This window comes from Colletotrichum aenigma, assembly GCF_013390185.1.
Source record: "Colletotrichum aenigma strain Cg56 chromosome Unknown KSG_Cg56_contig24, whole genome shotgun sequence".
Taxonomy (NCBI): domain Eukaryota; kingdom Fungi; phylum Ascomycota; class Sordariomycetes; order Glomerellales; family Glomerellaceae; genus Colletotrichum; species Colletotrichum aenigma.
Window position 1 is genome coordinate 2,659 of NW_023500930.1, and position 27,525 is coordinate 30,183.

The 27,525-nt window shown below is 52.4% G+C and overlaps 6 protein-coding genes across 6 annotated transcripts; 4 read left to right on the forward strand and 2 right to left on the reverse strand.

Moving 5' to 3' along the window:
* Positions 1 to 2,700: 2,700 nt before the first annotated feature.
* Positions 2,701 to 3,960, forward strand: CGCA056_v015069 (uncharacterized protein; the record flags this gene model as incomplete). Its single annotated transcript, XM_037330310.1, has 1 exon — positions 2,701 to 3,960. One exon carries the CDS (start codon positions 2,701 to 2,703, stop codon positions 3,958 to 3,960), a length of 1,260 nt encoding a protein of 419 aa, XP_037171296.1.
* A 3,418-nt stretch (positions 3,961 to 7,378) lies between these two features.
* Positions 7,379 to 7,651, forward strand: CGCA056_v015070 (uncharacterized protein; the record flags this gene model as incomplete). The annotated part of the gene is made up of 1 exon (XM_037330311.1): positions 7,379 to 7,651. One exon carries the CDS (start codon positions 7,379 to 7,381, stop codon positions 7,649 to 7,651), a length of 273 nt encoding a protein of 90 aa, XP_037171295.1.
* A 4,921-nt stretch (positions 7,652 to 12,572) lies between these two features.
* On the forward strand, positions 12,573 to 12,979 carry CGCA056_v015071 (uncharacterized protein; the record flags this gene model as incomplete). The annotated part of the gene is made up of 2 exons (XM_037330312.1): positions 12,573 to 12,848; positions 12,908 to 12,979. 2 exons carry the CDS (start codon positions 12,573 to 12,575, stop codon positions 12,977 to 12,979), a joined length of 348 nt encoding a protein of 115 aa, XP_037171299.1.
* Positions 12,980 to 16,049: 3,070 nt separating this feature from the next.
* On the forward strand, positions 16,050 to 16,685 carry CGCA056_v015072 (uncharacterized protein; the record flags this gene model as incomplete). Its single annotated transcript, XM_037330313.1, has 1 exon — positions 16,050 to 16,685. One exon carries the CDS (start codon positions 16,050 to 16,052, stop codon positions 16,683 to 16,685), a length of 636 nt encoding a protein of 211 aa, XP_037171298.1.
* Positions 16,686 to 20,130: 3,445 nt separating this feature from the next.
* CGCA056_v015073 (uncharacterized protein) lies at positions 20,131 to 21,179 on the reverse strand (the record flags this gene model as incomplete). Its single annotated transcript, XM_037330314.1, has 2 exons — positions 20,131 to 21,028; positions 21,127 to 21,179. 2 exons carry the CDS (start codon positions 21,177 to 21,179, stop codon positions 20,131 to 20,133), a joined length of 951 nt encoding a protein of 316 aa, XP_037171297.1.
* Positions 21,180 to 24,052: 2,873 nt separating this feature from the next.
* On the reverse strand, positions 24,053 to 24,997 carry CGCA056_v015074 (uncharacterized protein; the record flags this gene model as incomplete). The annotated part of the gene is made up of 1 exon (XM_037330315.1): positions 24,053 to 24,997. One exon carries the CDS (start codon positions 24,995 to 24,997, stop codon positions 24,053 to 24,055), a length of 945 nt encoding a protein of 314 aa, XP_037171300.1.
* Between the last annotated feature and the right edge of the window lie 2,528 nt (positions 24,998 to 27,525).

A 27,525-nucleotide genomic window follows, 5' to 3' on the forward strand; every position in this document is an offset into this window, starting at 1 on the left:
CTGACCGTAACACACAGCCTTAAGCGTCTTATGGTTCTTCTTGCACACAGACTCACCCTTGAGTGATTCAGCTTAGCCTAAGCCTATGGAGCCGACGAATAGTATGTGGGGTTACGTCTCGAAAGGACGTTGGGCGTGGGAACGGATGGTACCAGTTTAGTTATACTAGTCCACTAGGGACAGATGCTAGGTCCCTGACAGATGTATCCGCAGTCGAAGGATCATCCGCAGTGGAGATCGCTGTATGAATTCAAACTTGGGCGGGAGGACCGGATTCAACTGCATGGTAAGAACAAGCTTGAACGGAAAGCTACCTGCTACGGAAGACGATATCATCCCTGACACTGTCTCTTCTTTCGACGAGAGAAGCACGAACAGCAGCCCACCCTTTGACATTTTATACGGCATCCGGATTCGACTAAGCGAGTATATGGCGCCGGGTATGGCCACCGGCCCCTGAGACAGCTTAGAATGATGAGAAGTAGCTTTAGTGAGATATACAACAGCGGCATCATGCGTTGCTGCCAAACCGGCCTTATAGGGCCTCTCTAGAGGAAGCTGGTTTCTAATTATTAATACCGACTCGGAACTTCTGGACTGTTGAGGTTCCTTTAACGACGTGTCGGCACCTCTACGTCCTGGCTTCGTTCTTTCTTAAGCTCCCTAAAGCCACCCAGCTGACGTGCTCGCCCTTCTAGAGGCCACTGAACGCTGCTCTCTGCAGGCCTCTCTGCAAGGTGAGGCCGTTTCTATACGGGCGGATTATGTACGTGGAGGACAGTATAAAGCCTTGGTTGTAGGGTGTTACAGTAAGCATGGTCCGTTAAGTCGACTGACATTCCTAGTCTGCTATTCTAGTATCTAAATGAAATTGATCGAACATCATACGTCTATTGGTTGTAGATAATATCACTGGTTCTGCTACTTGTAGTCGCGTTACATACAGCGAACCCTTGTCTAGGTATTATCTAGTCCTTAATCGCCCCTATAGCCAAGTACCTAGCTGATAAGACACGTCATGGGACTGACTATCGCCATTCTCAGGGACAACTCCGAGAGAGAACTTCGAATATACTAACAAGATGCTATCCGTGCGATTCCCCGTTGGAGTGCAATGTCTCTGTTACGTTTAAGCACTATAGCTGCGTTTGCGACCTTCTTAGATATACCTAAAATAGATAACATAGGGCTCTGATGTGATTTGCTGTCTTCCCGTCTCGGCAGTGTGTGGTTTCTAGTAAATACGCGGAGGAGACTGAAATGTGACCGTCCCCCCACTGCTTGTGGCAGAGACTGAAGCTGGGAGCTGAATAGGAGAAACAGATCCCCGTTCCGAATAGGTCCAAGCCTTTAATCTCCCAATCTGTCTTTCACTAAACCCTAACCTAGACTGTCAAGAATTAGGGCTAGAGGCATACTTAGCTACGGGGTGTAATACTTTTCAAGCAGCTCCGCCTCTACTACACATCCTGCTCCGCCTCCGGCCCTGTTCGGTCACGCAACGGATCGATTACGGCCCCGGTCGACGTATACCTTATATTAATAACACCAGTATTATCTGCTAACTCATACGGTGTGTGGATGATGCAGAGGGCGCGGTGATGTTATATCTGCGACGACTTGACTAACTATGTCTTCATTTCCGTCCCGGTATTCCGGCCTGTGTGTCCTGCACGCTACGTGTTGCTCTCTAGGCTACGTACCTTAGGCTTATGTTTTAAGTTATAAGCCACGGAACACCTGGTGAACGACCCGGCCTAAGGTAGCTCAGTGAATCTTATGATGTGGTCTCCATCGCGTAGTTATCGCCAGGTTCTAGTGATGGCAGGTGACGAGGTGCTAGAGGTCAGCCTGCTCAATTGTTAAGCGAATCTGTAACCAACTATAATAGGTGGCAGTTCATGTGTACCTTATAAGGGGGGCGGATTTCAGTAGGACTCATTTATATTTGTGTATGTATAAATTTTCTTCCTCTTCTTTCTCTTTCCTCTTATCCCCCGAGACATTTGTGATGATATCCATTGCTGTTCCCCCCCCCCCCCCCCCCCCCGGCAACTGCTGTAGAATGCTATGATGTCCCACGATTCCAAGTGTCCAGCCGATAGGGGGGTCGGGACCCTGGTGACGCTCGACTTCTCATGGTTCGACGTCCGGCCGCGGGCTGAGGCCTAGACCTTGAGGCAAAACTGCATGGGGCCAATTGGCTGGGCAGGCACACGCTGTTCCCGGTTCGCGCATTGCCTGACTCGTGGTCCCGGGGGTCCTCTGAAGCATGCATCCGCAACAGCTATTTTTAAAGCGCCCTCCAGAGCGCCTGGCGCTCCAGGGTTCGGCCATATCTAGCCCTGCTTGCGCGCGACGCGGGCCAGTTTCCTACAGAGTGGCAATAGGCAAGGAGTCCTATGATCAACAATCGCATATCCCGTCGACCTGCCTCCTGTCGCGCTACGAGATCCTCCGCTGCACTCTTTATTATCAGTCATCCTGCGCGGTATAGGTATGCTGCATCCGCATAATTGTCGGGCATCATACGGGACTAAGCGTAACAGCAACCAGGACACGTGTCGTTCTAGTGACAACAGCGGATTGGCGATAATTCCACACATCAACACACGGCCCATCGCAGAGGACCAGTGTGGATCAGGACGTTTTCCCTTCTCCAGACCCTTGGGCCCAAGACGACCTTCGCCTGTCTTCGAAATGGTCGACGATTTGCCAACGCTCCCAGGCTCTCTCATATGGGACAGGGGCCGATCGGAGGTGCGCCTGGTCAGCTCGCCATTCTCATCGTCCCCACCCATCGCCATCATCAGGGACATCCGCCCGTTACTGAGCAGCCCAGCACGTCTGAACGCGGTCCGCCATGCTACTGTGTGCTGTTCGCGGGCGTCAGAGCGCTTGGAGGCGGAGACGGCGATGCAGCGTTCGACGTTGGGGCAGGTGGCCGAGCCCGTGCCGCATGCCACAGGGGCGATGCTGCCGCTACACGCGGACTCCGTTGCTTCTGGATACGAAGAGGTGGGCACAACGCAGCCGGCAGGAGCCGTCGCTGCTTTGGCCGTCTTGCTGTCGCGCCTGCCTGCTCTGGAGACCCTCGAGATCCGGACCTTTGACCGGGTCGAAGATGAAGAGGATGACGAGCAAACCGCATCTCTAGCACTAGGAGACCCCGTCATCTCCCTCCTCTGCCGGGAGATGCTTTCGGCCGGCACCATGGCCTTCGCACACGTCAGGACGGCCAGGGTCGTTGTACCATACCCGGACGATGACCCCGCCGCGGAGTTCGGCTTTTACGTCAGCGCAGACACTGTGCTACCCCTGTTTTACCTCCCGCAGGTCCGCACCCTCGAGATGCACCGCGTTGAGGACGGTGGACGGTTGGTTTCATGGCCCGCCGGGGCAGGCCCCGTCTCCGCGACGCAGCTTAAAGAATTGGTCATGAGCAAGGCCCAGCTGACTGAAGCAAGTCTGGACCGACTTGTGCGAGCATGCCCAGACCTGGAGGTTCTCCGCTGGGAGCATGTTATCGATGCCGAATACGCCCGGTCGTGGCTTGACTTGGACGCGCTGCGCACATCGCTCGAAACCCTGAAGCACTCGCTACAGGAGCTCTCCTTCAGCGTGATTCTCTGGACATCCACAGCTATCGACTGCGGCGAGCAAGGGCCGTGGGGTATTCGGGGCACGCTGGCGTCACTCAGGGGGTTCTCTCAGCTTAAGCGCATCACTATCTCGCTACCGGTACTACTTGGGTGGAGAACAGATAACTCGGCAAGGCTCGCCGACGTGCTCCCCGCTAGCATCGAGTGTGTTACAGTCACTAACGAAATGTTCTTCTGGTGGCACTCCCGATGGGACGACGTCAAGTGGGAGGCGGACGACCCAAGCGCCCCAAGGTGGCACACACTCGAAGCTAAAATCACAGAGTACCTGGAGGCTAGGCCGTCAAGCTTAAGTTAAGGCAGCTCAAGGTCGAGGTTTGGACAGCCGGTGAGATCACGGGCTGAAGAGTTAAGAGACAGGCTGACATCAGTCGGGGCTGCTACTAGTGTTCACGTCACTGTTGAGCTGAGGTCATAGTTACGGAGGCTAAAGGAGGTGAAAGGACGGAGGACTACAGACATATTATACAAGTCAAGAAGCCTTTACTTATGGTAAGGTGACTGGTGCCTCGGGTGGAATATCTGGTTGATAGTAGCTTAGCTGCGACTGAGATCACTACGTAGTCTCAAGAATCATCAAAGAAGCTATTAGGAGCCCAAAGACCCAAACGCATATGTAGTAGTTACCCACCAGCCTGTGTACGTCTAACATCAGCTAGAGCACCCTCATCTCACCACTGATCCCATGACTAAGAACGTCTAACGATACCTTGGACAGGGCAGGGAAGCATATGACGTTTCTCAGTGTTCATAATAGTCTGTTTCCACAACGGACGGAGAAGTGCATAGATAGGCTAATCTAACCATGTTTTCTTTGGTCTCTTTTGCTCTTTGCCTTTCTCAAGCATCTCCTCACACCTTAAAGCAGCAGCTGACACTGTCTCAGCATGCAGTATGTTCTTGCCATCTCGCCTTTTGCAAATGCATATTGCAAATGCATATAGGCCTTAAACTAACCCCCTAGGCCGTAGTAGGCAATCATATAGGAAGTGGGATGTTGCTGCCATAGCGCTGACACTATAGGTAAGGGACAACATTAAGCTACCCAACATAACATAACACAACAAATGGAGGTGGTGCCTTTGCCTATAGTTAGCAGGCTGGCGCATAACCCCTTTCCGACCATCAAGGCCAGTAGCAGTGACTGCAATTATCTACAGGCCTTGTTTCTGCTGTCGGAAAAACAGCTAAATGTATAGTGTATATAGTTGAACTAAGAAGAGCCCCACGCTCACATACAAATTACACTAGATGCCTTATTACTAGTAGGCAGGCCTAGAAGAGTACACTGACTGTTGTACCAAGGACCGTTAAAGCTAGACACGATGTTCAACAGCTATAGGTAGTCACTTATGCCTTTGACTACAGAAGCAGCAGCAGCATCCCGTCAGGGCTAAAACGTCATACCACAACACAACGCCTAGGCCGGTTGCCGCACAAATGAGCTAGGTAGTCCGAAGTTTCATCTTTAAGCCACTCTAGTTTCAGGAGCATTATAGGGGGCTAATTCTCTTGCATCCCGCCGCTAGGTTCTAAAACGGGGTGGTGAAATCAGGGCTTCACACGAGTTCAGTCGCATATGAACAATCTGCCCACTGAGGCTTCACTCATTGACTTCAAAGGGCCACGGATCAGCTGTACTCATAAAGATAGCGGCAAGTGGCGTCAAACCGTAGCCGGGTCCAGGACTCCAGCCCTCCGTGAAAGCAGCGACAACTTCAAGTTATCCATAAGCTAGCAGTGGGATACTGCGTAGTACTCCTAGGGTCGGCCTCTCGCCGGCTACTGGAAGATACGGACTATATACCTTAGGTATAGCTTATCCCAAAGAACTGAGATAGCAGGACGAGGTTGATGGACGTTTTGCAGGCACGACGGACCACCCTAGTATCTTAGCCAAGGTAGAAGTCAATATGCAGCGGGAATAAGAGGCTGCAACGCCGCGCAGCAGAGAGATATGGCCGAGGCCGCCCACTGGTATAGCTTAGCATAGTGCGTCGTGGCCCACCCACCATACGCCCTGTAAGCCGGGAGGATAAAGCAGTTTGGAACTGTCGCCATCACTACTTTATTATTTTAGGAGTCGCGTAAGCATACGTACGTTACCGTATGTTATAAAGACGAGGTCGGGGCACGGACGACCCTCGTGATGTAGCTAGTAGATCTCGTGATGCGCCTCTTCATTTACGGGGGCTTTAAGGTACTCGGGAAGCTCTGTGCTCTGGCTATTCCATCTATTATGTGTTGGACTTGTGACCTAAGAACCTCCTGCCTCCTGGCCGACCACGCCGTCTCCGAGGAACTGTGTAATCGCAAATGTTGATATATTCTCACCTTCACGTTAGTTTCCTGTTCTGATCCCTATCTCGAAGTGCCGCCGCACGAGCCCTCTATTCAAGATAGTGCCGGGGCCACTCTTCTTACAGGATATGCCCTAATGTGTTGTTACTCAGGCCAGCGTGGGCAGGTGGTGGAAAGGGAGGCACATGTATAGCTACGAGGGACTGCTGATCAATTTCCAGTATCTCCCTCCAGGAAGCGAGAGATTTTCCAAAGGCGGGAGAGATCTGTCATATGGCCTCACATCTAATCCGGCCTGCCTCAGCGAGAGTCCACTCAGCGTCCGTCATCTGACACCCATCGGGACGAATCATGATATCCCGCTACAGGGATGCTTGTGATCTGGCTATGAGATTCAAGGCTACCGTCGGTTCCGCGTGGAGCTTGCCCGCCTTGTTGGCCGACTCAGCCGGGGGGACTGCATGCCAGTCCTCAGAGCGTTCGCAAGGTGGTAACTGCAGCAGGTCAATGTATTCATTGTGAAGGTAATAAGGTAGCATCTATAAGCCTCGCCATCCGTCGCAGCCTGCACTAGGCGATTCCAAGGCTAGACCCTGGGCTAGCTTACAGATAGACCTCGGTTAGCACATTAGGCTGTGTGCTGCCGTCCGTTGGTGATTGCGATGCTAAACACCTCGTTTCCCGTCCTTGCGTCTCTTAACAAAGTGGACGAGTCCCAACCTGGCGAAAAGAAACGCAGTCCACTCCGCAGCGCGCTCCATTCTACGGCTTGATTTGAGGCCGTAATAGTCCTCTAGCGAGGTTGAGGATACGGGGTTGACGTTAGCGACGTCATCAGCACAGGCAGACCGAGACCGCTTCCCCCAGGACGAACGGTGCACAGCTTGATGAGAGATTCAATATTACATCAGCATGAAGAGGATTGGGAGGGGGCAAGTAAGAGAGGGGACACCCCGAAATAGTGCTCAAGGGTTGGGGTTCTAGTCAGGCTGGGAGCCAGCTTGCGCTCGCGTTTGTGTGTTGCGCGGGTGGGTCGGTGGGCCTTGGTCGATCCGGACATCCCGCGAGGCGGATGGTCTAACGGAATAATTACCCACCTAAATGATAACATAAAAAATTGCCGGGAGGGGACACCAAACCAGCATCGCTTTTCAGATAGGTAATGGTCAGTGAAAAAGAGGATAAGTCCAGACTCACATGGCCCGTCCTGTTACTTATATTGAGGTGCTTATAACAATAGACTCTCACTATGAAGCCCACACACTTTCTTGTATTCCACTGGTCACCCGATTGTCGCGGCCTGGGCTGTCTGCGGAGTTGAGCGCTCTTAAGTCATACATTACTAGTGCGGACAATATCAGCATCCCCGCGTCCGCTGTGCGTCCCTCAGCACTATCCACCTCACTTTGGGAGTCATGAGCCTTCCCGAGCCCAAAGACGTTGAAGAGGCGACCCAGGTCCTTCAGAGCATCATTCCTCTACTTCCCCAAAGGCCCATCAAGATCTCGCTCCTTGGCCTAGGAACCTTTCCTGGCATAGATCCAGGACGTGCCGAAATCCTCTTTGCGCACCCACGTGTCTCGACTACGACTTCGACGCGCTATGCCAAAGAATCCGGCATGTGTTCGAGGATGCTGGTATCTTCGACAAGAGAGGCTTCAGCTTATTCCTTCACGCCACCATCTTAAACGCCAGGAAGACCGCCGACGGGGGGCTCATTGACGCGACGGAGATCCTAAGGAGCTATCGGGGACACGTATGGATGGAAAATTTCCTCTCGAGGAAATCGGGATTTGCCGGATGGGTGCCAAGAAGAAGGGGGTGATGATGAGGAATATCTGCTCGCAGTTCCATCCCACTCACGACTTCGGCTGATAGATGAAATGTGAGGTGGAATTCTGATGTAAGGTAGAGCAGCCACTTGCCTGCTTTTACCCTATTAGTTCTAGATATCTAGTAGGTCCGTTCGCTAAGAGACCCCTTCAGGATCGGGGACAGTGCCACTGATTACCAGTACAGCGGCTAGTCCTCAGGTCTGAGGGTTAGTTGAACCCGAGCATGAGGTGACTTGTAGTCGGATGGGACCTCTACAGGTCTCCAGCAATTAACTTCGTGAGCATCCTCGGACCCTTTCAGCTCATCTTCCTCCGCGAATACTCGTTAAGTTTAGGACTAGTCACCTTGGCCCCTAACCACTTCGATCTAATTACACAGCCTTCAGCAGCAATGATGCCTGCGTTTATTGCATCCCACTGCACACTAACTTAGGCATTGTATCCCCAGCGAAAGCAGGCAGCATATGCGAGAATGCGAATTCGTTTCTTGGACCTCGCAATAATGCCGTGATCGTTTCCGCCAGCTTGGCTCCTCCGGAGCTAGATGGGTACTTCCTCATGAGTTTCAACAGTCCTCGGCCATCCGTTGCTAAGCGGACAGAACGATATGTCTGTCTTACAAACGGACAAGCTACAGCTACTACAGTCTAGAAAGGCCGTAACATATTTAGGTAGCTGTCTGTTCTTTAGCAACTCCATATAGAAGCTACTATAGAATCATCATGTAGCGATTTGGAGAAGTCTTGTGGTCTTGCTAGTAAAGGGCCTTTGATCTGCAGTTTTTAAACTGATAATGAGCTCATGAGGGTAGTCATTGGTCTTTAGTGTTATCCTAATCTGAAAGTTGCTTGTTCGATTCGTCAACAATACCCGTTGAGTTGTTAGCTGGGTTCTCATTCAAATCCCACACAAGTGGACAACATGGCTGCATTTAAGAGATAATAGGGTTCATTTGTGGTACTTTGAAAAGATGCAGCTTCTAATGACTCGTCCCTACTTCAGGCGTGTCTGCTGAATCTCTGCTTAAGGTAGGACGAGTAGAAGGTCTTAGAAATACCAGAAGACAGTCGTTATTTAATAACAGGTTAGGCTGGCTGGCTTCAACGACCCAGATCCTTTGCTATGCGCTATAGAAAGCAACCCTGATACGTTCTGTTCTGTGCTAGCTCTTGATGGCCGCCTGAAAATTTCTAAGGCCTCAAACCAGGAGTCGCATTGTGGGTCTGACGAGGTGCATTTGATTCTACAATAGGACCCCAACAGTAACAAAGCTGCAAGCTGCTATCCTGATGGTCTTGTGGTCAGCGTGAGTGTGCATCATGGAGACAGGTCAGCAGCCACCTAGAGATTCTCCTGTTTTATTGCTTCACTTCTGGTGAAGAAGGCCATGAGTAACCTCATAACCACAGGAGATATCATGATATCTATAATAGTATGCCCAGGCCTCTTATCACTGTTCGCCCAGGCTCTCAACCCTGCTGGTACGGTAGAGTGATAGCTAACAGTATATATGCGGAGAGTGCCAGAGCTTACAGACGTACTCAAGCAACTTCCACCTCTAACGATATTACAGTCTGCTTCCTAACCTACTAGGTGAATATGGCAGTATTGTGATGATGAAAATTGGGGCGTGGGAAGGAAGTGATACACAGTGTCTAGCAAGACTTAAGCTTAGCTGCCGGAAACAACCAGACGAGAGCCATACGTCAAGAGAAACATCTATTAATAAGCTGGTTGGGCACCCGGACCGTTAGTGATGATATACCTGTATTGTCATTCCCTGCTCTTTCGCTACCTACATAGCTGGGCGCTAAGCTGCATATGAGGACCGGCTTTGCGCATTTTACGACCTCCTGATGCCCACAATGATAGGTGCCAGCATTATGAACAGCAGACTGGGGAGCATAGGACTCTGAGGAGATTGTTGCGGCGAACTAAACGGTGAGTCGGTGTGGGTGCAGGCCGCCTTGGGAATCTGGCCATAGCCAGGAAGGCAGCACGAAAGGATTGAAAGCATATTCTTCTCCAACACCGCTCCCAACGCAATCTATCTTACCTTACTTTAATGACATGCTGAATAGTAACGGTCGTAGCTGCCGAAGATAGACAAACGATACAAGGCCGTCGCAAAAAAAAAAAAAAAGCGCCTGAATACGTTCGGCCTTTTTCGGTGGTGAGTGGCGATCGGCTCGGACCGGACTAGGGTTACGCAACAGCGCGTTTCCTCCTCGCCGCTGTCAGATGCAAGCCGGGGACCCCGTCCCCACGGGGCATATTACGGACTATGGCTTATAGCACGGCCGCCCGGCCAACCCCCCCCCCTAAATTAGATCTCCTCCCCCTTGTACCCAGGCACCCAGGCAGGCACCTCCTCCTCGCAGCGGGGTCTTGCTTGGTCTGGGCTGTTCCCACTGGCATGGGGTGGCTTGTGGAAACGCAACCTAAAGCCGAAACTCACGAAACCAACGACATGATTGGTCCCCCGGGCAGAAATCGTCAACGCGTCCCTGAGCATCCTTCTCGGCCTTCAGGGGAGATATTCTGCACGTAATGCGCGCTATTCCCCCAACGCGAACCCAACGCGACCTTCCTAGCGTAATGCGTCAGTCTAGCCACTGACGTCCAATTACTCGGCTTATCTATAGGTAGCTAGCGCGCCCTATAGATGGGGTGAGGCAGGGTTCCAGATTAGCGGGCGGCTTTTAAGACATTGTTGCCCTGAAAGCAAGATGGTCCCCGGCACCTGGGATGCAAGTTGTTGCCCCGAAGGCGGGACGTCGCCTCTGTCAAGATCGGCATTCTCACTGCAACAGCAGAGGAAGCATACAGGAAACTGCTATGCTAGCCTAAGTCAAGGGCAGCAATGAGATAATAGAAGTCCTTCTTTGCCTTGTCATTTGCGCCCATCATAGACCTATAGACCCTTTGCAGGCAGAGATGTGCGTGGCCAATTGTAGTACGTGCTCCTATCGAGTCGTCTTTGTTGTCTGAAGAATCAGATCATACATTCTGCACCTGTCCACAGTATGAATCCTGTTAGCCAGGCCAAGGCTCAAAGAAGGTATGTGCTTTGACAGAGAGCTCAAAAGTCCAATAGGCTTCCTTAGGTATCAGAAGCTAGTAGTGAAACAACATCAGAAAGAAAAGGCTAAGAACAGCCTCAACTACGCCCGGTAATCAGTGTCATAATAGAGACTTTCAACAGAGCTAACCATAAACACTGAAGTCGTCCTATAGCTCTACTAGTAGGGTTAACTACCCGCTGCAACCTCACTAGGTTAGGAGTGAAGGCTGAAGCTTCAATATACACTGGGCTGCAGGAATGTGATCCGCCGCGTCACGTTTAGCTTTCTTATCCCATTGACTACTGCATAACATCGGAACCTCAGATACAATTCCTACTCTTCGCTCAGCATGCTATTCTTGAAAGGGTATGGAGTTGAGGGGAACGACGGAAACAGAATCATATGAAACCATAATTATTTACGACCCCGCATCGAGATCTACTGACGTCATATGGCAGTCGATGGGATAGATTGGAGTTTCAGCTGTAAAAGTAACGCGCAACCGTAACATTCGGAAAACGCATAGGTGTAGTTACCCTTTGCATAGTAGCTAGCTAGGCAACTAACCACCTGGCCCTGATCTGGCAGGACTGTTATTGTGAAGGGGCTAACCTTAACGCGTGTGGTTTTATTCACTTCCCCCTTTTTTTTTTCTTTCCTTTTTTCTTCTTTTTTTTTTTTTTATTTGTTCCCATTTCTCAATCTTCAAATCCTTCTGCCTCACCCTTTAGCCCGCAAACAACTCATACATAGTAGTATTCTCAATGCTTATGCAAAGTGCAGACCGTACAACCTACAAGCGCAAACATCGTCAAGTCCGGCAGTCGTGTAACGCTTGTAGTCTGCAGAAAATACGATGCGGTAAACAGCACCCGATATGCCACCGGTGCGCGAAGAAGGGGCTGTGCTGCCAGTACAGCATGTCTATGCGTACAGGTGAGCGTCAACGACTAGCCGAATTGTACGACATGCCGGGGAGTAGCACAGGAACGTTGTCATCATTCGCAGCTCCTCAGCTAGTGTCACTATCGCTCAGCACGACGGAGGATCCCTCCACCGAAAGCCCGACGAATCGCTCTCAAGCCTCGTTTGACGACGTCAGGAACTGGAGCTGGCTGATTGACACAGCATCTATGTATTTACTGGAGCCTAGCCTGGAGCTTGCAACAAGCGAAGATCCTTCGACTAATAGCATAGTGTTAAGTTCGCCTAGCAATCAGAACACGCCGTCCTCTCCGCAGTATTATCCGAGACAGCCTGATGGGAACTCCGATATCCCATGTGCGGGAGATACTCGACCCACCGAAGATGTAGGCAACAGTATCCAGGACGCCAGCCCACGGCCGCAAGTGAAGGGCGACGCCCTTAATCCCGATAGAACACGCCGTGTATATGACTGCGCCACTGAGGCTCTGAGCCTCTTAGAAAACCTCCACACGTCAGCGAGCGGCTGTCTAACGGTTGTACAACGCCCACCTCATCTCGTCGCTATCGAGGGAGACTGCAAATCCGGGCAGAAAGATATAGGCGATATACTGTCTGAAAACAGAGAGGCACTCGCCAGACTTAACAGCCTACTAGGCTGTCCATGCTCTAGAAGGCAAAACATACTTCTTTTGACGTACCTGGTGATTGCTAAAATCGCGGACTCGTACCGCCTGATCCTCGGGATCAGCGACAGCGCCGAGCCTGCAGCAAAGCATTCCACTATGGAACAGTCACCTAAGATAACTTTGACGACTGTCTCGTGTATCGGCAGCTACCCCTTGGACGATAACAGCCAGAAGATTCTCAGCGCGCACCTGGTCCTAAGGCAGGTTAGAGATCAAGTTCAGCCTCTACTGAAAAGGATACGTCCCGGCCACGGCCATGTTCCCGACTCACTACCACCTACATACAGTCAGTGGTACCCATCGCCTTTGAAGCCTCTCCAGTCGACGTTACCAGTTCATCACCACTCTCACGTTACGGGCATAATCAACCAAGTGTATGCCGACGCTAGTAGTATCAAAACTGGGTGCTGACACTGTTGCCCTATATCTAAGTAGGGGTCATGACGCCTCCAGGTCCTGCGCCCTCGTCGCGGATGAAAAAGCCCGTCGTTCACGGTTGTTAGCAGTATTCTCCTCAACAGGAGGCAGGGAATCGGAGCGAAACTTGTAACCACCCGATATTATGTCACGAGAGCCCGCCTTTTCGCTCAAGCTTGCCCTTTTACGCAGCGTTAGCCACTTCAGTTTCGTTCATTAGCTACCTTAATGTTTAGTAATATGGAGCTCGTTCGTTCTCAATACTATAGCGATTGGGGTGGTGTGGTGGTAGGGTGGACAAGCCAGAAGGTCATATGCCCTCATACGCCAGTCACTTATTAGTAGAATTCATCGGCAATACGAAGTATAGTAGAAATAAACCTACCGTGCCGTTATATATAACGCTGGTCCATTGTAATAGGGTAGCTGGACGAGTCTAGGAGCTAATATCTTCTTTTCCTTCTCAATCTTCTTTTTCCTGAAGTGGCTTTCTGTCCTTTCACTTACTTCCTTTTATTCCTATCTTCTGCCCCCCCCCTCCCTTTTTCTTTTTCGTTTATTGCGAGGAATCCCTTACAATGGCCACAGGCACAGGTTCCAGTCGGGCTTGATCCCAGTATAGATGCTACGCAGTGGTGTTTCCTAGAACAGGCTTCCCTTATACTATTGACCTACTAATCAGATGCAACCCTGTAGACCTAAAATGATTGCTATCATCTGCTGGTTCTCACGTGCTCGACATCAAGGTCCTTAAGCGCCACGGTGAGCCCCTCTTATTCCTGCAGTTCTGCAGTATATATATCCTGTCCCAGCCGCTTACCTTGCGACCTAGGTAGACGGCTGCTCTACTGTCACTATTACATACGTAGCAATCGATTACAGTATGCCCAAGCAGGCAGCTCCTGACTTTAGACACCCATCTGAAAGCGTCTCAGACGCGCAGGAACACCAGGAACACCTGCCAGCCAGCCCTCAGACCGGCTCACCCAACGCAGTAACGATGCCCAAGGACGACGCTAATACAGGCGAGGCCTTACGGCTACTGCTCCCGCGGTATCGGCCGGAGGGGGCCAGCAGCGGGTTGTGCCCTCAAAGCGAGGCCTCGCCGCTCGCAACATCCCCGAACGCTTGGTGCGGCCCGCGACAGCCGCACCTGAACGCCAAGCAGCGGCGCGCAGCAAAGCGACGGGCTCGTTTCCACGTGCCACACGGGCGAACATCTCTAATAGAGGAAGAAGCTAGGGCCTGCGACGACCTGGCGCCGCCCCTTAGGGAAAGATTCTCAGACCCGGTTGAGATACATCGAAGTCTATCGGCTATCCCCGTCCATCCTCCCCCAACCCATCTCCTCAAACCCCGCCCGCACACCGCATACGACCCGTTGATCTGCGACTTCATATCCCTCCTGAAGAGTAAGAATGTCAGCTGTGCGCTCTGCGCCTTCTATAAGCGGGGACGGATAGCAGAGACGCATAAGCTGAAGAGGTGCTCACATCAGGCGGAATCATCGGAAGCCCAGGGCTGGTTAACAATGTTCCGGTCGTACCGTGCCCGCGGCGGCGGCAAGGGGGCGCGGTGCCACGCCTGTCGGTTCCCGCTAACGCTCTGTTGGCGGACGGTCTACCGGGAACAAATGGACGAGTGGTACGGCAATGAGCAAGAGGCGCTGGAGAGGGAGGATATACTATGTAAGGAGGTACAATGCGTATGGGTAAAGGCCGTGCAGCGGTTTGTTACAGCATGCATGATCGTAGAAGGCATTGGTGCTGGTACCGGCGTGAGCACCCTGGGTGCAATGGTCCTGGAGGTGATGGGCTGGTCGGACTGGTCGGGTCTGTTGTCGAACGGGCCCGAGCATATACGTGGATGGCTAGAGGAGATGGATGAAGTGGATGGGCTCTGGTGCCCGCGACTCCTACGGCTGTTCTGGCTCCTAGCCCACTGCTGAATAAGGTAGTATAGTCAACTACTGAAATCAAGTTGGAATTCTTGTTTCCTTCGGTCTTCCTCTTCCCTTTTTTCTCTTTTTTCCCTTTCTTCCTTTTCTTTTTCTTTTCTTTTCTTTTTCATCTGCCCTCTTCCTTCCTCCCTCAGCGATTCTTTCCCATACACGCGGGAGCCATGTGAGAATGCCCCCTATCAGTCAACAGCAACGTGGAAATTTAACTTGAGCCTGACTAATCGGGAAGTCACCTAGCAGCATCTCGGCAAGCAGGAGCGAAAGTGGAGAGAAAGGCACTATATAACTAACTACAACTGCCTGCCCTTACCTGCGTACTTGCCTGAAACACCTACTTAAACACCAGGCTAAATCCACACTCACACTCACACACTCCCACATCTGATGCCTTTGTATTAGCGTGGAGCTAGCTAATGAGCTGGAGCAAATCAGAAACCTACTATTGTGCATCTCCTACTACTGCCTTATAAGGCCTATTAATATCTTGCGAACAGTATTGAGTACCTACCTGCAAGGTACCTCAGGCAAGCACCTACTGACCTAAAACATCACCCTCTTAATTCTCATGCTAAAACTGTTGACTGCTTAGTTTACCCTCCCTGAAGCGGACCTGCCTCAAACACGAGATATTCAATGCTTACCTGTCAACAACGCAAGAGATCAGGAAACTACCTAGTACCAAGAAATACCTCCTCACCTCCCCATCGCCCAACCCTACAGGAGCGAGCGTTCCGACCAGGAGGAGCAGCAGGAACGAGCGCGACACGCTTCACATCAGCAATCTACCCCTCCTAACCAGCATGGACAGGCTCCCCGCGGAGATCGTCGACCTCATCTTCCGGAACATCGCTAGCCCTGGAACCGGCCTGCGTCACATCGCCCCGTTCCTCCGATGTGGTCGACGATGGTTCGAACACGCCGTCCCCTTCGTCTGGAAGAGAGTGTGCCTCCTGGCCATTACACAAGAGTGTATAGACAATAAGAGGAGGGCCCTGTAACCGTCACAAATCGAGACACTCACCGGCTGGGACGGACGGAAGTGCGGCTGCGGCCTTTGCCAGGCGAACGACCCACCAAACTCACAACCTCGCCAATACCTCCTTCCCCATGTGGACCTCACCTCGATCTACCGACTCCCATTCCCAAGGCTGAGGCAGATACAGCACATGAGGTTCAATGACCCAACGTTACCCGAAATGATCGAAAGACTCCACACAGCAGATGGCAACACCATCACGAGACTGGAAGTCAGCCAGTGGCATGTCGAGTCCGCCCTCCCGGACTTCGTATCATTGCTGACGAATCTCTCCCAACTCCGCGTCGACCATCTGGCATACCATCACGACGAAGTCTCAGTTGTGCAGCCAGCGTGGGACAAGCTGACGTCCGCCAGCATGTTCCGAAACCTGACGTACGGATGTGACGAGTCTGCGATAATCATACACGCCCTGTCCGACTGCCCAGAGCTGAGCAGGCTGCGCATTACTATAGAGCCGGCCATCTCGAGCCTTCTGAGTCCCCTACCCCCAAACCACGCGGATTGGTACAAGCGCCGAGGTCAACCCTTCAGATCTCTCACCAAGCTCGACATCAGACCAATGAGAGAGTGCACCTCCCTGTATCAAGAGCTCGCAACCATGTCAGCCCTGAACTCGCTCACCGTACGGTTCAGGCCAGCCAGCATCTCGCCCGCAATCCTCACGTACCTGTCGAGAATGACGCAGCTGCAGGAGCTCCGCCTGATTGGAACGTCTCGCGGTGGACGGATGGGGCTCTGGAGCCGTGGGACGTTCCCCCCCAACAACGCTTCGGATGCGATCAGAGAGGGATGAGCCAACTCAAGACGTTCCAACTCAGCCTCCCCGGCGTCTACTCCCTCACGCCCGGCCAGGGAAGCCGCCAGCACATGTTGGAGTCGATTGCACGCAACAACCAAGAGATAGAGGAGCTGGTTCTCGACGCGAGCCTGCGGCTGCCAGCAGCATCTTCTTCCTGGCGGCCCCCACCACCAAACTCGACACGCCACGACACCGGGAAATCAATGAAGATAACCCTCCACTCCATCAGCATTCCAAGGGAAGGAGAGCCTGGGCCGGTCGATGAGGGCGTAGCGGAGGTCGTCAAGCAGCTCCACACTATATTCCCAAAGCTGCGGTCCCTGTTCACCTCCGCGGACGAAATGGAACACTGTGCGAACCGTAACGGTCCGTTGCGAGGGTCGGGTGGGTTAATCAAGCCATCTTCGTCGCTTGCGGTCTAGGCGGTCTCCCGAATTGCGCATATGGACCTGCTGTTCTCAAAAGACCGACCGATCTCAGTCGAATCGAAACCGTCCCGCAATGGAACGCAGGCATCCACGTTGCATCAGATCCCTTGTCGGATCGTCCGCCCGGCCGCCCGCCCGCCCTGTGACGAGCGAGAGAACATACCCGCAATCGAGAGGGGAGTATTCGTGTCCGAAGAGGAGAAGGAGCGACCGCAGTTCGCGACGTAGGCACTAGGTAGGGAGGGCTTGGGGCACGTCTAGGGAAGTGGAGGATCAGGGCATCGCCTGCATATAGGGCAAGGGTATCATAGCGGCCCAACCGAACTTCATAACACCTAATAAGCCTTGGACCTGTACATCTCAATCCACGGCGATGTGCGCAAGATTTCATTCACTCATCGTGACAAGTAGTAGGTAAACGCCTGTGCTATCAAGTCGAACCGAAAGGCCTGTTTAAATTTGAAGGCCTTGACAGCTAAGCCAGCCAGCCTACGAATACAAGCGACCGATATAGGTACACCAGCCAGCAAAGGAGCTCTGAGGAAATCGGCTGCTCTACCTCATCTGACGCGCGGTATAGAGACAGCACCAAACAGCCAGAAGAAGGCCCCAGCCCCTGGGAGCGGAAGAGAGGAGAGGAGAGGAGAGGAGGGGGGCTATCAAAGCCAAAGCCGGCTATTAGAAGTGCTCATTCGACTTGGCCCATGACCGCACCCCTTACCATCTCAACGACTGCATACCAACTTTGCAATAGCTAACACCACTAGCCCAGGCCAGACAAGAAAATGGCTTGAGATCAGAATGGAGAGTTAAGGTAGCCTTATAAGAGCAGATGAGGGGCGATCACCCGGGGGCGTAGGCTCAAACCAGCAACCCTAAGCATAGCGCACACACACGCACACCCTTCTTCCAAGGGATGTCTTCCAAAGCCTCTCAGCAGCACCCGCCACGCCTTCTTTATAGAGGTTGGTTCTTTGATATGACACTGCCAGCTGTCTATTCTCAGAGCCGAAGGGGGCGGGAGGCTCGGCAAATCGCTATTCGGAGAAAGTCATGCGGTTTTTCGCCGCAGCTAACCAGACGCCAATTAAACAGCCTGGAAGAAGCATCCTTGCCGGACCGCGACATCGCAAGTCTCTCATTAGAGACACCTAGAGGCGTCTTGACCAAGGCATTGATCTAAGGTATCTAGCGTTTAACCTAACACCGCTGGGATCTGAACAATACCTTAGTAATGGACCTCAACTTTCAGCATAAGCGAGGCTTTCTACAGCATGACGTTGGACTAGGACGTGCGTATTACTCAATGCCCTATAGTAGGATGGAACCCTTTATTTTCCTTATACCTTTTTTGCTTTTTTCTCTCTTTCTTTTTCTCATCTTTTTGGGTTTTCTTTTCTTTTTCTTCTTCTTTTTTCTTTCTTTTTTTCTTTTGGTTTGTTCCCCCCCCCGATATCTTCCTCCTACTGTAATCATCCTTCTTTGGAGTTCTTTCTTGTAGCTGCTGATATAGTCCTTACGACACCGTCCGGTTAGGCAGGTACATGATACTCGATTTGCAGTTTTCCTGCGTTCTTCACAGACCGAGCCTGATTCTAAATGCTTGCTTAACAGATTAAACCCCCCAACCCCTATCATCATTGTGAAGGATCCTGGGCGAAGCAGCTCATAACTCTAAAGACCACTAGTAGTGATTTCTAAAAACCAGATACTCTAAACCTGGCTCTGTAGATATGGTCCGGCCTCCCTGGCTAGGACGTCAGTTACATATAACCATGAGATGTGCCTAGCCTAGACGTCCATGTCGCATTTCAAGGTAGCGTCGAGCCCCGCGGCCGCCCCTTGCCCATAGCTTAACAGCCATGGAGTATGTTATATGGTCCTCTCGTCCCTTGAAGAGCCTCAGAGCCTTAGATCCTCACTTGTGGAAATTCAACTAACGACGTAGAGATAGCTAACCTGAGCCGGGCGCGGGTTAGGCAGTTAGGGTCATCATGGTTAGGTCGTTCGGGTTATGGTATATGTCCCTATCGTCTTAAAGATTGTGGCTACCAACTAAGCGGTGTAGGGTCAAGTATACAACCCTATGATCACTATTTACACATGTTGCTGATTTCTCTCAGCTTAAGTCTAGGTAATCCTCGGCCCAGACGAGGAATCCCGCATTGGGTTGATGCTTATATAAGCATGCATTGCATGTAATCATCGCTCGAGTCCCATCTCGCTCATGCCCACCCTCACAGCACGCTGCAGTACCTAGATATGCACTCTTTTTTTTTCACACTTTGGTTTGTGTGAGGTACCTGTTAACATAAGGTACAACTAGTTAGTGTAGGAAATCATAAGGCCTGTATCCAAGGTAGCTGCTGCCTGTAGGTACGCATTCTGTGTGCACGTTCTAATGAGGGCGCGCAACAGGGGCGAGTGAGACCAGCCTGCCGGCTGTTAGCCTGGGCAGCCTAGACGAGCTCGCCCGATCGTCAATAGAACACCAGGCTTCACACCAAGCAGACCAGTCCATATAACGGGGAAGCCGAATAATCATTCAGGATCTCCCGCCAGTAAGATTCAAGGAGTCTGCCGAACAAGCACGCAGGTCTTTTATAACCTAATCTAAAAGCAGGTATCATGCCTTTTCTGTACTCAGCCGGCCGGATACTGTAGTGGACGAACACCCTCCATGCCAGTCGCAGCTGAAACAATGCAGGAGAGTCACCAGGTGCTGCATGGCTCAGTGGTATAATGTATCTAGCCTCACAGAGAGCTAGCTCCCTCCGCCACCTGGTGGGTATACAAGAGCACCTGCAGCAGCACATGTGTGTTTTCCAGCTCGTAGGCGACGAATTAATCCATAAAGGGTGATATCTATAAAGCAAAGTAGTTAACCCCGGCGCCCCTCCTTGTTCGCCGCGGCTGCTGCGACCCTATCTCCAAGCCGCCCATATGCCAAATGTGTAAGCCATAGATAAAAAAGTATACAAGCCGGGAGCACGACAGCTCGCCTTCTGGAATCAAAAGCAGCCGCCCCACACAACCAACGCCATTCCCGCCGCCCCCTCCCGGAACCTCGCACTCCTCTCCTCGGCGGCCTCGGGCGGCTCCTTGTACCATGGTGCTAGGTCCTGCACCTTTATTAACCCCTCTAAGCTTCGGAACAGGCCGAGAACCCTCCGCCTCCTCCTGCGGTCCCTCAGAAACGCTTCTGTCACTGATCTATCGCTTTCAACGAGGAAAACCCCCGCAGCCCTTTCAACCATGTTCGTGCAGATGTCTTCGCCGTCGGGGCGGTGGCGCTTAGCCCCGACCCGCAAGACGAAGTCTCGCGACAGCTTCGCTTCGTAGTGCGTGTGTAGGGCCATCGTCTGTCGCGTGACAATGTGCCACGAGTGCGCGATGGCCTCTTGCATAAGCCTATCGTCCGCATGCCCTCTCGAGAACACGTCAAAAGACGAGGTGTAGTCGTTAAAGTAGGCCTGGTGCTCAGCGTCGCCCCAAATCCTGTTCGTGGCTTTGGCGTCCAGCCAAGCCGTCTGCCTTGCCTGGAGGAGCCCAATAAAGACCTCCTTGAGCAGGATGAGCATCGCCCGATTAAGCAGCCTGTCAGACAGAATGATTGCCTCCGCTACCGAGGACAGTGTCATGCGCGAGGCGATAGACATCAGGCCCTGCCCGCTTGGCTTCCCGTTAGCCCATGCGGCAAAATACCAGTGGTGGACGAAGGACAAGTAGGCATATACGCACTCAGGCCGGACGTCGTCGTCGTCGCTAAAGTCTACAGACCTGTCGAAGCCCTCCCTGTAGAATCCCATTATGCAGCCTTGAAAGTACGACGAACACTCGACGATGATGTCGCGGTGGACGAGGAACGTTGTAGAGTGGCACCGTATTATGATTAGCTGCGTTGTGTCCCTGTAGGAAATGTTAGCGAAACCGCCCAGCCTGCTGCTACACCTTAGCCTACTCCCATGCTGATGAGGAGGCGGCGTTCCCGATACGTAGTCTCTAACCTGCTCTTCTGGGCTGCCGCGCCCTTTGCGAAGTCGTATAGTAGCCGCACCATATCGCCTTAGGGGAACAGCACAACAGAATAGGTGTGCGTGCGTGTATGTGGTGTGTGTGTGTGAAGAGAGAGAGAGAGAGAGAGATGGCCTAGGTGACGGCCGGCGGTAAGGTACCTAAGGTATGTTGAGGTTGTATAGTGTAAGGTGCCTTAGCGGTCGCTTGATGTGGTGGTGTTTAGTGTTACTGAGGTGGACAGTGCAGTTGGGTGGGAATAAGCGGCTCTGACCACCTGCGGGCTGGTGGAAGGTGGGCTTTGGTGCATTAGAAGGAACCTAAGGGTCATGGGATTGCAGAAGATGAATGTGAAGTTGGGAGGGCGGGAAGGGTAATTGCGAGGAGGCGTCACCTTCCCGACGGGAGAGTTGCATCCACTGGCTCTAACCAACGCCGAGATAAAACCACAACTGCAAAGACGACGCCGGCGGGAAGGCCCATGGGATGACTTCCGTAACGAGAAGGAACGGCGGGGGACCTCCTGGAATCGGCAGCGCAGGCACTGCCCGGGCCGGCTAGTGTGCTTAGGTAGGTTTATGCAGATGGCAAGTGGTGAAAACCGCGGCTCGGTCGGGTGCGGGCCGGAAGGCGCAGGCAGCCCAGGTAGGTAGGTACGCGTGTAACCGGGTACCTCGGGGAAGGACCTCCTGGGGACGTAGCTTGTTAGCGTGTAAAGATGAACGAACACCTAGGAACACTCAAACCGCCGCTTAGAGGAGGGTATACTTACCACGGGGCAACACTATACATAGACAAAATAACGACACAACGTTGCAGTTGTCCTGGGGAGCGGGGTCGCTGCTGCCAACACTGACAGTGTAGTTATGTGTGGACCCTACCTTACCTTAGGTGATACTCTCCGTCTGTCTAGGGAAAGGTACGTTGAGGTAGTTAGGGGTGCAGAGGATAAGTGGCGGGGCAGAAACTAAATCGACGTTAGCTAGAGACTCGCGGGTAATCTTAGGCGGGCGCTAGAAGCAGCAAAATCAAGCCGGATGCTCTTAAGGCGTGTATAATAGGCAAGACCAGAGCTTGGACCAAGGGGGGATATAGTAAGAAATTAGGATCCCAGAGTACTTCTGCAACGGCGCGGTGGGTGACCCCTTCCCTCCCTCCTACCTTATCTTTGTTTAATACAACGTCCGTTTTTGAAGTGGAATTAGAGCGTGAGGTAGTGAGACTCCTGACAGAGAGCAGGTACGGAGCACGAATCACCTCACAGCACCTTATACTCGAGCCGTATAATATGTAATATTTGCGAACCGTTCAGGCAAAAGGCTGTCTGCTTGTCTATTTCAAATCGCTCTTTCTCCCTCGCTCACCACCACTGCAGCCTCAAGCCTCCTTCCTTCACAAATCCCATCCCACAAACCCCTACCTACCATGCCCATCGAAAACAACAAGTACCTCTCATACCTTAGACTTGAGTACCTACCTATCTATCCATGGCATACCCTCCAGCGTCGTACACCCCGAACTCATGCTACCTAACTTCCTTATAGCAACCCCTCTTCACTAAAAAAGCAAGTACTAACACTAGCTACCTCATACAGTCATTACCATCATACGCATCTTATAATCCACGCGCATGTTTGACGCATGCATCCCGGGCGCTACTGCTAACGCTACCGGGACCCCCCGGCCCCCCCGCCTGGCTAGAGCCCCGATTTGTCGCCATGGCTTCCTTCCCTGCTAACGCGGACCGGCCCTTCCCCTTAGGGAGACTACCCCGCGAGCTGATCGACTGCATCTTCAGCTACTACATGTCGATAGAAGAACCGTTTGAGTACCTGATCCCCTTCTCAACGGCCAGCTCGTTGTGGTTCGACCTGGTCCATCCCTCTATGTGGGCGAATGTCTGCCTGAACGCCATTACCTCTGAGGACATCAAGCCCGCGAAGCGACAGCAAGCCCACACGAAACAAGATTGATTGGGGAGATTGTCGACCCCGAGAACCACAGATGCCGTCGATGCACGGCATGGGCGCCACATAAGGTACCGTCCATTACGTCCACTTCCGAGCCGCCGAGGGGGCCCGGGCACCTGGGCGCTGGCATTGGTAGAATGGAAGGCTCCGGCGTTTGGTCCCGCAGATCGGGGCTCAGGGCTTTTACTACCACGAACGCGAAAAGATGGGGCTATGAGGGTGGAGTTCGCCCGACGCACCCATGGGGTGGGTGTCTTGTTGAACACCGAGGTTGAGGCCGACGCGGAGGCTGAGGCAGAGGCTGAGGCGGAAGCCGGACGGACGACGATCACATCGTTCCAAGTTCGCATGTCGTACTCATAATCTCTTACTTGTAATTACTAAGCCGGTTGCAGTCGACAGAGGCGTACTCGGACGCTTCCAAGGCCCTGAAGATGTAGAGAACAACTTGGGGCTGCTAAAAACACCTCATCCCGACCCCTGGGGTCAGCCATTCCGCTGTCTAGAAGAATTCAGCTGTATGGGCTTTTTTCTTCGTAGCCGGGATGAAGTCTAGGAGGAGCGCTGTGCGAGTACCATTCGGCAGGGAGGTTGGAAGCGTTCCAGAGTACCACAGATATAATAATACTTCGCACCGAGCGGACTCGCCATCACTAAACAAGGATGACCTGCAGTTGGAAATCCAGCCCGATAGGCTGGGAGCGAAAATTCCACCATTGTGGCTGATTCGCATTTCATTAGCTACCTAAAAACGCCTGATATCAAAACAACAACGCCTGATAATCACGTCTGATGATGACTGCAAACCCACCGCGTGCTCTAGAGTTATGAACCCCTAGGTCCCCTACCTTCCCCCTTCACACCCCCTTCTAAGCGCCGGGTAGGCACTCCCTCAGCATTCCATTGCCATCACATGTGTCTTCTGCCGAAAGGGAGACCCACCACCTGCTCAGCCGCCCATGCTGATCAACTCGTCATCATCCACATCCCAGACGCCGCGGTGGCGGAGGACGTTGCGTGCGAAGTAGGACGGGCCACCCCCAGGGAGAGTAGCAGCCATCGGCGCGTTAGCGGCGTACCCTGCGAAGATAGAGATGTATTCCTCGAGAGTCTTCTCGGCGCTGGTGCTGGGGTTGAGGATTTTTTCCAAGCCGAAGGCGAAGCTCAAGCCTGCGTCGCGCATAACAAAGTGCTTGAGCCTGACTACCGGGGTCGAGAACAGATCGATAGACATGACCTCCCCCTCTGGCCGCCGGACCTCAGCCTTTCCAAGTTGTAGTTGTCCAACGCCCCTCATGATCTCGTGGTAGTAATGGTCCCCACTCTCTCCGTTCGCGCTGAAGGTGGCAACATCGTCAACCAAGACACCGAACCACTTGCCCCTCGCAGCGCCACTATCCATGACGTGTACTGAGAGCCTAACATAGGCATGGTCAGGCGTGTTGTTGATACTGCCGTTGTAGAAGCTAACCAAGGCCACGACCCGAGCGCTCCCTCCAGGGGACGCCCCAGCCTCGGCCAGACCCTCCGCCTTTAGGTCCACTGCGGTCCGAAGCCTCTCTGACAGGCGCTCGTTTGATGTACTGAAGATGATAGAGGGTTGCTCGCTTGACTGCTCGTTGGCAGCGTTGACGCATACAGCCGCCTTGAGCGCCAGCCGACGGCCGATCTGATTGTTGGATCCGCTGATGTGTTGGGCGAAATCATTAGCGCGCGCCCTGCCATGTGCGATCTCCATCAGGGAGAGCTGGTTATCGCCAATGGCATACTCGGGATTAGAGTCGCTACTCAGCACCATGCGGAGCTCCGTCAGAACGCCTGTCGCAACCAGCTCCTCCTCACGCTGGCGCCGGGTGGCGCTGTCGGGGATGATGGTACGGGTTTGAGAGGCCATCGCTGTAGACCGAGATTAGTATGTGTAGCAGTGGACTGGAAGTAGGCAACCGCGTAGAGGTGGGTGTGTCTGTGTGTGCTTACCTTCCAGGTGTGTGGGTGAAGTTGAGGATGTGGGTAGGCTGCCAGGTGCGGCTGGATTTTTGGGGAGAGGTCGGATTCTCGGAGGAGAAGGTTGAAATCTCGGGAAGAGGCCCAAAGGCAGGAGCCGAAAAGGTAGTAACTGCTACTGTTGCGGGTATGTGCCTTGGTCGAGAGTCTTTCGGAGTTGCCTGCGATGGTGGGCTTGTAGGCTGCAGCGTTTGTGATGTGATGTGATGCTGTTGATGTCCAGAAGAGGTTTGAAAAGGGTAGCAGATGAGCCTCGGCCGCCTTAAATACCTTACCTAGCGCGGCGGGTGGTGAGTGTCAAATGAGGAAGTTGCGATGCAGCGTGAGTGCAGGCAGGCTGCACCGGTGATGTGGGTGGAGGGTTCCACTCAATAGGTTCCAAGAAGGAGGGACGGGCCTGGAGTAGATGCCTGAAGCCAGCGGCAACAAAAGAGATGGCGAGAGAAGGCAAGCAAGCTACCGGTACAAAGACAGGTAACACCTACTCAAAAAGGGAGAAGGCAACAGTTTCCAGATCCGGGACGAGGCGCAAGCGGCAGGTGCATGCTACTGGGCGTAGCGACCTCAGGAGGAAAGAAGGGATTAACCCATTCCTCAAATGATCGTGCTGACAAAGCGGCAGTTACCAAGCCGTCAAGGACGTAGCTTCTAAACCTGAGAAAGTGATGAACTTCTCTTTTCTTTTCCTCCCCTCCCAAGAGGTATCTCTCCTACCTTGATTTCTACGACAGGTGCGGTGCATCCCGCCCCTTCCTCCACCATTATCATGTCAATAGGTGCGTGACACAGGTTGAAGGCTCTTCAGAGGCGGGCTGCAGTAAGGGTCAAGAGAACGGATTACCGGAATCTGCGCCACCCCCTAACTCCTCCCAAGATCCGTGTAACCTACAACCTATATATAACCTCGTAGGCCCTTTTCTACCATCATCATCTACGACAGGATCTCGCCGCATTTTCCCACCCCCAATGAATACACAACGGGCAAAGAAGAGGAAAAGCAACACCAGCGATGTCTAGGATCTGGTCAACCCATCACGAAGTTAACAATAGAAGCTACGGGATGATGTAGGTCGACAGGAAGAAGAGGAAGAGAGAGAGGAAGAAGAGGAAGAAGAGGAAGAAGAGGAAGAAGAGGAGAAGAGAGGAAGAAGAGGAAGAAGAGGAAGAAGAGGAAGAAGAGGAAGAAGAGGAAGAAGAGGAAGAAGAGAAGAAGAGGAAGAAGAGGAAGAAGAGGAAGAAGAGGAAGAAGAGGAAGAAGAGGAAGAAGAGGAAGAAGAGGAAGAAGAGGAAGAAGAGGAAGAAGAGGAAGAAGAGGAATAAGAGGAGAGAGGAAGAGAGAAGAAGGAGAGAAGAGGAAGAGGAAGAAGAGGAAGAAGAGGAAGAAGAGGAAGAAGAGGAAGAAGAGGAAGAGAGGAAGAAGAGGAAGAAGAGGAAGAAGAGGAAGAAGAGGAAGAAGAAAGAAGAGGAAGAAGAGGAAGAAGAGGAAGAAGAAGAAGAGGAAGAAGAGGAAGAAGAGAAGAAGAAGGAAGAAGAGGAAGAAGAGGAAGAAGAGGAAGAAGAGGAAGAAGAGGAAGAAGAGGAAGAAGAGGAAGAAGAGGAAGAAGAGGAAGAAGAGGAAGAAGAGGAAGAAGGAAGAAGAGGAAGAAGAGGAGAAGAGAAGAAGAAGAAGAGGAAGAGAGAGGAAGAAGAAGAAGGCTGAGGTGAGCACAAGGAGGAACACTTAATGTCGCGAGGCTTACCGACCACCTAAATCCAAGGAGATTGAGCAAGTTCAAGATCGGACCTCTGGCTTCTGAGGTTTACCGCCTGTATTAAATCCGGGACTTTAAGCAAAAAGGCGTCTCGCCAGCGCTCAACTCTTCATCCGCGCGACTGATATTATGTTCCATTATCACCCCGACACCGTGCGAGTTTCCCATAAAACCTCTCTGTGATTCCGTCAAGACGCCCAGCACTTGTGTGATATGTGTAGACAAGTATTCATGGGTGTATGCGGACGTCGGTTAGCTATTAGACCTATGAGGGCTCGGACGATTACGAGCGTCTCTCATCTAGCACAGAGAGTTCTTCTTTCTTTCACCTAGGTGGTGGCTAAACCACATGATAACTATCGTGTACTTGAAATTCTTGTCGTCGTTGATCCGGGTTCCAATTTAGGTTCGTCTCAGCTACTAACTGCCTTTTGTTGTGCGAGACGTCATCGTCAAGAACTCACGAACACCAACCATCATATTCATGCCTGGCTGTTTGTCTCTGCCTGCGCTGGCGCGCAGCTTCTGCGTTGACTCCACTGCTGTTAAATGCCTTACTCACATTCAAACGAGGGCTTAGCCGAGGAATTGCCCCAATCACCACACCGCTCTGCCACCACAAGCCCCCATGCTAGATACGGCATGTCACAATCATCTACTACTGCTA